General features: G+C 42.5%; 1 protein-coding gene across 1 annotated transcript; it reads right to left on the bottom strand.

Moving 5' to 3' along the window:
* Positions 1–4,318: 4,318 nt before the first annotated feature.
* Positions 4,319–6,993, bottom strand: LOC104429412 (blue copper protein). The gene is made up of 4 exons (XM_010042276.3): positions 6,730–6,993; positions 5,792–6,193; positions 5,127–5,540; positions 4,319–4,834 (listed from the first exon to the last, which is right to left on the bottom strand). The coding sequence occupies exons 1-4, from the start codon at positions 6,908–6,910 to the stop codon at positions 4,413–4,415; spliced, it is 1,419 nt and encodes a 472-aa protein (XP_010040578.2). The 5' UTR covers positions 6,911–6,993; the 3' UTR covers positions 4,319–4,412.
* Between the last annotated feature and the right edge of the window lie 3,013 nt (positions 6,994–10,006).

The raw sequence follows: 10,006 nt of genomic DNA, 5'->3' as shown, positions 1-10,006 counted from the left end.
GATTTTCTGGATGCTGTGAATGTGAACTTGAGGGAAAAGTTCGGTCATCTTCAACTTGAAAAGTTCTGCTCTGACACCACAGAAGCTTATCCTCAACTAACTGCATATTTCTATTCAAATCTTAGTTTCTTGGATTCGAATAGATTCTCTTTCAGTGTCAAAGATCAAGATTTTGTAGTGGATATGGATACGCTAGCTGATGTGTTCGGAGTTGAGAGAGGAAGATATCAACGGATCAAAGTTTCTATTGCTCGTGCTACACTGGAACTTGTTAAGGACAAGAGAACAGAGGAAAAGATTTCCCACTCAAGGATGAGTGCATTCAACATCTTGTTGCACAAGATTGTAATCAATTGCCTCAGATCGAAATCAACTTCCAAGACTGATGTTTCAAGTTCAGAGGCAAAGCTAATGTATGCCATCATCACTGGGAAAAGGTTTTCACTTCCTCACACTGTTATGTTCCACATGTATAGAGCAGTGATGAAGGACAGAGATCAACTTCCTTATCCAGGTCTTGTGACGAAGTTATTCAGACATCTGAACATTCAGCCTCCGCAAATTTTTTTGTGCTAGATCGTGCGATCATATGGTGGTAGGACTGAAAATGGTGACTAAAATGCGTCTGAAGGAACTAAGTAAGGCGTTGGAGAAATTCAAGGAGAAGACTCCAGTCAAAACTCATCAAATCTCTTCTGTAGCAAAAAGAAAAGGGAAGGAGCCCATGGATGCTCCATCCAAGAGAAGAAGAGATCTCATCGTTGAGGATGAAGATGATGAGGATAACATCACTATTTCAGCAATGGCATTGAAGAATCTTAGTCGATCTGTTCCGGAGAAAGACTTAAAACAGCAGACAGAAGAAAGAGAAGAGAAAGAAGCAGAGGAAAAAGAAACGCAGGAAAGAGAAGAAGAAGAAGAAGAAGAAGAAGAAGAAAGAGATGCTGAGAAAGAGAGAGTTGAAAAAGAAGAAGAAGAGAAAAAAGATCAAGAAGAAGGAGAACATGAAGAGCACTCTTCACCTGAAGGCATGAAAACAGGGGGAGACCAAGAGAAAAGAGGAATGTCCGCAAATCTTGCAACCAGTGAGGGAGTCAGTCGCTCTCCAGCAGATCCAGAGGACATCTATGCCTCTTAATTTCCTGAGGAAGGTCATGATGTTTCATCGCCAAATCTGCGTGATTATGCTGATCTGCCATCGTCTTCTTTTACTCTATCAGATCGTGCCGACGCCAGTACGTAGACCGAAAATTCAGCAGACTTTCGCAGAGTTATGGATATTCTCTTGGAGATGCAAGGTCAGATATATGCATTGGGATGCGAAGTTCAGAACTTGTAGAATGCAGGTCAAGCTTCTTCGGGTTCATTGAATGATAAGATCCAAGCCCTTTCTCTTCAGATTCAAGCTAATGCTAAGGGTGAGGATGTTGCACAACTGAAGAAAGACTTGAAAAGGCTGGAAGGCATCATTCAGTCAATGGGAGATTTCCAGCTTGTTCGTGTTCCCAAGCATTCTTGACTCTACTTCATTTTCATCTTAACCTTTTTTTTTTTATGTTGACAAAAAGGGGAGAGATGCGAGATTTGAAAACTTTGAACTTAAATTTGCCGAACTTTTGGCTTGTTTGGTTTGTGATTTGTTTTGACTTGACTTGTGTGTCTGGATGTGGACTGAATTTGGGATTTGGATTTGACTGCTTATATTATTAACTACTATTGATATCTTATGGATGGCTTTATCGCGTACTAGACTAACCTATTTTCTGTGGTTGCAAATTCTAGTGTTATTCATTTAGCCATTTATCTCTATAAGATATGCATATGTGTTTGAGAAATGTTTTGCAGGTCAAAGTTGTCCAAATCTGCAAGAAAGTTTTGTTACCATCAAAAATGGGGAGATTGTTGGAGAAATCCTTTTGAAGTGTTTTGAAGTTGACAAAACATTTCCATCGCTAGTCTCGAAGGCTTGCGACACTTTGCTATTTAAAGTCCAAGACCTCCGGACAGCCAGACTCAAGACTCAAAGTCTATCCTCATTGACAGTTTCTAATCCGTTGAAGAAAGGCTATCCAGAACTTAATGTTTCATTAAGGATGTGACCTTATCGTCTGGAGAAGATCTATTGGCTGGATATAACATGACGGAATTCTTTATTTGATCATAATTGATTCGAAGATTAAGGATCCGATGATTGGCAAAGTATACTTGGAAGGTTCTACTTATGGAAACCGAGATCCTGATTGTATGGGCGAACAGGATTGATGGGCTATCGACATATTCCTTTAATAGCTCGGATGATCTTCCTAATTGATTCCGTCCAACGGGTAGATTGGAGGAATTCCTTTGGTAAGTGCCAACAGGTATGATGGCATGAAGGAGTATATAAGGAAGACGTTCCAGTTGTTCGAGGGTGTGCACGATAGAAGAATTCCAAAGTCCGAAGCTCCTTGTTCTTAGTCAATTCATTTGTTGATCGAAATCTTGTAAACAAAAGAGAGTCTATATTTGTGAGAAACCTTGAGGAAGTGTGGTAGAACATCTACACTGTGGAATCAAGGAAAAGCTGTGCTGTAACTTCTCTTTTGTTCATAGTGAAATCCAGCCGGTGGGCTATCAGTGCGGAAGAGTGGATGTAGGCTTGGAATAAGCCGAACCACTATAAATCTTGTGTTCAATTTTCTCTTCCTTACACTTCACTTTACTTTGATCATAATTTCCTTTCTATCGTTTGCCTAGAATCGCTTCCGTATCTCGAGAAATTATTTGTGCACCTATTCACCCCCTCTAGGTGCTTATACTAGCTATCTCAGATACTGGGTGGGTCTCTTCCAGGGTTTTGAGATTCCCGCGGTGGTTGTCGATGCTGCTTTTGGCGAGGGTGCAACTGACCTTCTTGATGGAGCTATAGAGGACCCAGAGCCCCCGAAGCCGATGGAATCCAAAGGATCGGTGAATGTGTCCGACTAGTAGGTCGTAGGACAGTTCCTTTTTGAAAGCCGATCTTTTGTTAGACCTTTGTTTATAAACTCAGCTTGTGTATAAAGGTGTTTAGTTTGATGTGATTGTCCCGCTTTCCCATCCCATGTTGTTTGCTATTAGGGATTTTTAATTCGCTTCTGCATGTATAATAAAATGAATGGGTCGGTGACGCATCCTGTGACGTCACAAATTTCATTGACCACCGAGGGATGGGCACACGCTCGAGAATCGGGGCATGACATATTCTGCTTGCCCCCAACCCAAAATTTATTTCACTCCCTTGTTCCCCCCCGTGTCCGTCACTTCCTTCCTTGAAAATTGAGGTCACCCTCCACCCTCCTAAAAATCACGCCAAGTCCCATCAGGATCTCCATTTTTTTTCCTACTCTTCTTGCTAAGACCTAAAACTAAAAGAGGAAGAAACTCAAAACCCTAGCTATTGCCTCCTCCTCTTTCTTCTTGCATGACCCTCTTCCTTTTAATCTATGCTCTCTCTCGATTGCCTCACAATCGCTCGCCGCCTTGCCTTCGACCTTGCCTCCTTCATAGCTGCAGCTTCGCCTTCGAACCTCCACATGACATTGCAGTCGCAAACCTTCAAGTTGTCACGGTCTCTGCTCTTCCTCTAGCCTTTCCCTTGCAGTCGCAGCTTCACCATCGCTCGTGGCCTCACCTCTGCTCTCTCGCCCTCACCTCCACCCTCCATCGTCTTCTTCAACGATTTTCTCTCCCTTCGCACTTGTAGACCCGCCTCATAAACCCACGATACCTCTCATAATTCCGGACACATGTGTCAGAAGGTGTTGGAAAAGTTGACCACTTGTCGAAAAATCCAACACGTGTTGACACGGAAGCTCTCACAACGTGTCTGTGCTTCATATTGTGGGATAGGGCAAAGGATACTTGATTTGCTAATATTGTGGAAAATCAGACGGCAGGAAACACCGACCATTTATCAAATTAAATTACATGTACTTAGCTCGAGCCACTTTTCATGAAATCGAATGTTAGAATACATAATTACTTCCAAGAGTTTGGTGAGAGTTTATTAGAACATGTGATTGGATCACTCTTTGCTAATCGAAAGGACACCTCTCGACCCGTGATTGGCTAATTCAATTCCTCAATTTTGGCGCCTTGTCAAAGCCAAATACTAATTGTCCAAAAAAAAAAAAAAAGCCAAATACTAAATTTTCGTAAGTAAATGATCGGCTAGTCAACAACTTGGACTTCGAGAAGGTTTGATAAATTGAGCTGAGGACCCATTTATTTATCCAGCTACTCTAGTACGTATTTCACGAAAAATCAACTTAATTTATAAAATCAATCACAATCAACAAGTATGAGTCTAAATTCTTAAAAAAAAAAAAAAAACTCACAAACGAATCACAATCACCATGTAGTGAACGGAGGAAAAAGAAGACTCAAGTAATCTAGTACAACAACACAACGGCGACAGACAACATCCCCGAGAACAAGCCAGTGACGCTCAAAGAGGCGGCCGAGTTGCCTGGCGACGGAGGGGTGGCAGAGCCTGCTGGAGAAGGCGTGGTGGTGGTAGAAGGTGGAGAAGGACTAGTAGAGGTGGAGGGCGGCATGGCAGTGGACGATGGAGGGGTAGCAGGGGAAAGCGATGGGGTTGTGGCCGAGCTGCCGGTGACGTTGATGGCAAGCTTCTGGCCAAGGGAGCAGCGGTCCGGGTAGGTGGATGTGTAGAAGTGCTCGCCAGGGGTGGCAAGGATGATTCTGACTGGCGGGACCGTGTAGACGGAGATGGTGGAGGTGGTGTTGCAGGAGTCGTACGTTGATTTGGTAACCTCAGCGACGTTTTGTGTCCCATTCACAAAGTTGAACACTGCATATACCAAAATGAATGGCGTTATAATTAATAGCCAAAGCAATACATATTTCATTATGTCCAATGATATTTGTCTATGCTAAGTTTTAGCCTTTTAGATGTTTAGTTTGAAAGCTAGAGGAAAAAGTTCATTTCATAAGATAGGATTGGTGTTTTTTTTAAGCACTTAATCATTGGATTTACGTTTCGTGGGAACACTATCGTCGATTTAAGAATTTGAGCCGTTACACAAGAAAACACGATTCAGTATGCAATGCTCTCAAATAGAGATATGGATAGAAATACTCACCTAAGGTGTCACCGACCATGAAGGTCTTGTTGGCGGCCCAGAGCGCATAGGCCTGAGTGGTGTTGACAAGAACATTCCATCCAACACCTTCACCCACGGTGTAAGTCACTGGTGACCTTGTTGGGGTTGTTGCTGATGCTGTCGCCGGTGCTGGTGCAGAAGCAGCTGGAGGTGTTGGTGTAGTTGATGGGGCCGGGGTGGGAGTCGGGGCAGCGCTCACGGTGATGGCAAGCTTCTGGCCGAGGGAGCAGCGGTTCGGGTATGTGGATGTGTAGAAGTGCTCGCCGGGGGTGGTAAGGGTGATTCTGACTGGCGGGACTGCGTAGACGGAGATGGTGGAGGTGATGTTGCAGGAGTCGAACGCTGATTTGGTAACCTCCGCAACGTTTTGCGTCCCGTTGACAAAGTTGAACACTGCATATACCAAAATAAAGGGAGTTACAATTTTTATCTGAATCGATGTCTATTTTAATACGTCCAGTGATACTTGTTTATGCTAAGTTTTAGCCTTTTAGGAAATCAAATTGAACTTAACTTTAGTTTGAAAGCTAGAGGAAAAAATTCATTTCATAAGATAGGGATTGATATTTTTCTTTAGCACTTTATCTTTGGTTTTACATTTCATGCGATCACTATCGTCGGTTTAAGAATAGGAATAGACTCACCTAAGATATCACCAACCATGAAGGTCTTGTTGGCAGCCCAGAGCTCATAGGCCTGTGTGGTGTTGACAAGCACATTCCATCCAACACCGTCACCCACGGTGTAAGTCACTGGCGACCTTGTCGGGGTTGTGGTCGGTGCCGGTGCAGAAGCAGCTGGTGGTGTTGGTGTGGTTGTTGGGGCCGGGGCGGGACCTGAGGCAGCGCTCACATTGATCGCAAGCTTCTCACCGAGGCTGCAGCGCCTGTCGAACGTGGAGATGAAGAAGTGCTCGCCGGACTGGTTGAGGGTGATGGTCGCTGGCCCATTGGTCCAGCGCGAGATGGGGCTTGTGGAGTTGCAGCTGTCGTATGCCGCCTTCGTGACCTTGGCAACATCGTCCATTCCGGTCGTGAAATTGAAGACTGCGTGGAACCGGAAACACTTGAGCGTTCACTTGCAATTTTGTCGAGCGAGCGATGGTGCGCTTAAGAATAATGCAACGTGGAAAAGCTTATGCTTTTAGATGGAAGGATAAAAGATCATTTATGCTTTCGGCCCTGAAGATTTCATGATTCTCGCCACTTCTCGATTGAGCTCGAAAACGGAGAATCAAAGTAAAGTGGAGTTGCTACTAGCATATGTCAAGCTTATACTTCAAAGTCCTTTAAAGTTAGGTCTCAACACATGGTGCATTTCATCTTGAATGAAGTTGAGAAAACTGTGTTGTTTGCATTCTTCGATGATCACTTGCCAAAATGGCGAAACCGATACTAAATACGCCATCCAGGAGGGATGCACTTATCTTTCTGCAAACCATTTGAAGAGTAGATTAATTACGAATTGGGTTTATAACGTGCATGCATGAAAAGATGCTATCAAGACTCATGACTCATGACAAAAGCAGTAGGACGGGAAGAAAAAGAAACATGAATGCACAAGTAGAGCGAAGAACTCCTACCGAGAGTGTCGCCCACAACGAAGGTCTCGTTGGCTGCCCAAGTGGAGTAGGCGATCGCGCCGCCAGGCGGGACGACCCACCCGAGCGAATCGCCGACCACATGCGTCGTCTGAGCGCTGCAACTCTGGATCGCGGCTCCTAGGAGCACCATCAACACAAGCATGTTCATTCCTCTCGCCATTTCTTATTGTTCCTTCCTTCTTTCCTTCCTTTATGACGTGCTCTCTGAGCTTCTTTGAGCTCCAGAAAAATGAGAGGGAGAGAGTTAGGACCGGAGTGAGATGATCATTTGGACTAGGGTTTCTATTTATAGGATCTGGGTCTTGCCTTGCTTTGGCATGGGTATGAAAATGTCAGCATGACTTTTGCATGCCTATGACATGACATAATACATACATCACGTGACATGCCAATATAATGTATCTATCAAAGTAAACGCTATCCATTTAAATACTTTACTAAGAACAATGATAAATGGATTTCGAACTATAAGGGGAGCGCCCAATTGGATAGGAAACATGTATCCTATATAATTTCATCCATCATTTTTGTCACACGGGATCGAACTCGACGGAAACTGACCAAAAAAGAATTTTACTAACCTTTTTATTTTTTTCCATCTCTTAATCCCATATATTTAACTTCAAAAAGCATCCAATTTAGCTAATTGATTAATGGTGAGATATCAAATTAATCAGAGATCCGACTCGGTCTCAGTTTTTCTCCAACCGAACTGGACCCAGTGGAATCACAGAAATCCTCTTTTGCCATTTAAACTATTGCAAATAGGTTGGCCACAAAAAAGAGAACCATTCAAAATGGAACAGCTTCTCGAACGAATGGAGGGCGATTTGGACCGGTTGGCCTTCCAGAAAATCAGGCTGCCGTGTGAGGACTTCACCAAACCCAAAGGCTTATCTTATGCTTTCCTGTTTTCACAAAGTCAATGCATCTTCATTGAATGCCATCAATGAAAGTCCATGCAAGGCACTCAATTTCTCCTAAAAAAATGCCAATAGGCGAAGGGAATGACTTGAAAGTTTGTGAGAGTGATGATCCCAGGCATTGCATCGCCGGTTTCTTCCACTAAATATCTATCCAAAATTATTAATGTGTCTCTCATCACCTATTTACAAGGTTTATATACTGCTTATATACATATATTTTCCCTCCGTTAGTAAGCTTAAGTCGATATTTGATTGGTACTGAGCTTGAGTAAACCACTATGGTTTTAATGCATGTTTGCCTGGATGAGAGTCGGATATTTCTTTCGAAGGCTATTAATTTTTGCGGCATATTCTTCTTCTTAAAAGTTTAAATATATACCCACCACAGGAAAATTATTCATAAAGTCTTAAACATATCATATAACATCTAATTCAATCATAAACTTTTCAATTAATTAATTTAGTATTAAACTTTTCAATGATATGTTAAGGGCCAATTTTGGCCTTTGGTCCTTTGACGTGCCGGCACTAATATGGGCGAAGGTCACGACCCTCGTCAACCTTGGGCAAGGGCTACAAAGGCCTTATCAACTGTAGGCGAGGGTTGCAACCCTTGGCCACTTTTGGGGAAGGGCTTGAAAGGGCTTCATGGCCCTTGCCCAAGGTTGGTGAGGGCTTGTAGGCTCTTGCTTGCAACCATGAGGCCTTTGTGGCCCTTGCCCAGTGGTTGGCAAGGATAGGTAGCTCCTCTCTTGTGGTTGGCGAGGGTCGCTGGCAATTGTAGAGGCTCTAATGACCTCTACCAGCCCTTTCGAGAAGATGAAAAGTGAAAAGAAAAGAAAACGAACTTATAAAATAAAATTAGAAATCATCAACGTCAATATCAACCATACCACATAAGATGACTGATGGCTACATCAATGATTTTCAATCAAAATTGGCTAGAAGAACTATATTGGAAGATCATTATATAATTTAGAATTAAATTGGCTGAATTGAAAATTTTAAGACTAAATTGAAAATTTTAAGACTTAATTGGCCACCTTAGAATAAGTTTAGGACTTTTTGAACAATTTTCCCTGTTCGTAACTAACACTCATCTAGAACACCCTGTGCAAACAAAGTTTTTATATTGCTTGAAGTTCGTTGGGAGGAGCCACAAATGAGAAGATGGAAGCAGGAAGTGTCAAAGAAGGCAACATCTGCCATAAATTTGGACAAATAGCATTTTCAGTCTTAACTTTTTTTTATAATTTAAAGGCCTTGATTTCACGTAGTCTTTGAAGACCTGGTTTGGGAGTATAAACAAATCGAATAACCCAGAAAGGAAGAAAAGAGCAAGAAGCGACGGCGGGTGAGATTTATTGACTTCGCATGCAAAGAGGAGGGAACTAAGAAATTCGCACGTGGAAATCACAAACATGGCGGGACAAAAGGGTTGAAATCAAGAGCACTGGATACACGATTTCCATTTGTGAACTAGTTCAATGAAAAGATAATCTACGCCTCCGAATCTTACGATTAGTAGGTAATTTCATGTTAATAGCAGGTTTGACTAAGAAAAGAGTTTAGCGACGCATGGAAATTGTAGGTACCTTTTCTGTTAAATAGTATTTATGGGTTAGGTGGAACTTGTCCTAATGTCGGATCTGTCAAAAGTGTTCCTTTGGCTTATAAATACTCAAAACATATGAAACATGCTCTTTCTGAAAAAGATGTATGTTCCTCAACACTCTTTCTCGAAAAGCAAAGCTATCGTTGATTTCGTGAAGCGCCCATTTACCTTGGCAAACCAAACAATCCTTCAGCACTAACCAGCAGCTGCTCGATGATACATGGGAAAAGGAGGTAAAGACATTATTAAGCTAGCAGTTAGCCAGAGAGTCATCGGCCGTGAAAGCCCCAAGAGGTCTGTGATATCTTGCAAAGTAGTCCATCCGAAAAGTTTAAGCTATAGTGAAGATTGAATTTCACGACCAAGATACCGATTTCACAATGTACAAAACCAATTTCTTTCGCCCAGACATGAACACTGAAAGTTGAACATGGTTTTTGCCGCGATGACCTAAGCTCATAACTCGAATTGCAATATCAAGTTGGCAATGTTCAGTACGCTCAAACCAAATCTTGGACATTGCAAATTAAGTAAACTTGGGGAAGCTCCCACTAACAAAGATAAGTTCATGAGACCAATTACTGACCGTATCTTGAGTTTAAAATAGGACAGTATTAAAGGGCTATCAATTCTTAGTAAACTAGCGACGATGTAGCATGACTTTACGACAAGCCAAAAGCCAGAGCAAAACCAAAGCATACAGGAGCACCAGATG

This window comes from Eucalyptus grandis, chromosome 3 (assembly GCF_016545825.1).
Source record: "Eucalyptus grandis isolate ANBG69807.140 chromosome 3, ASM1654582v1, whole genome shotgun sequence".
Lineage (NCBI taxonomy): Eukaryota > Viridiplantae > Streptophyta > Magnoliopsida > Myrtales > Myrtaceae > Eucalyptus > Eucalyptus grandis.
The sequence above is the reverse complement of the archived record's forward strand: the minus strand, read 5'-3'. Positions and strand labels throughout refer to the sequence as shown.

Coding starts and splice junctions, on each gene's coding strand:
- LOC104429412 (XM_010042276.3), bottom strand. CDS start 6,910: ATGGCGAGAGGAATGAACATGCTTGTGTTGATGGTGCTCCTAGGAGCC. Junction 5,541..5,791: donor CATGGTTGGTGATATCTTAG/GTGAGTCTATTC, acceptor TGGTATATGCAG/TGTTCAACTTTGTCAACGGG. Junction 4,835..5,126: donor CATGGTCGGTGACACCTTAG/GTGAGTATTTCT, acceptor TGGTATATGCAG/TGTTCAACTTTGTGAATGGG.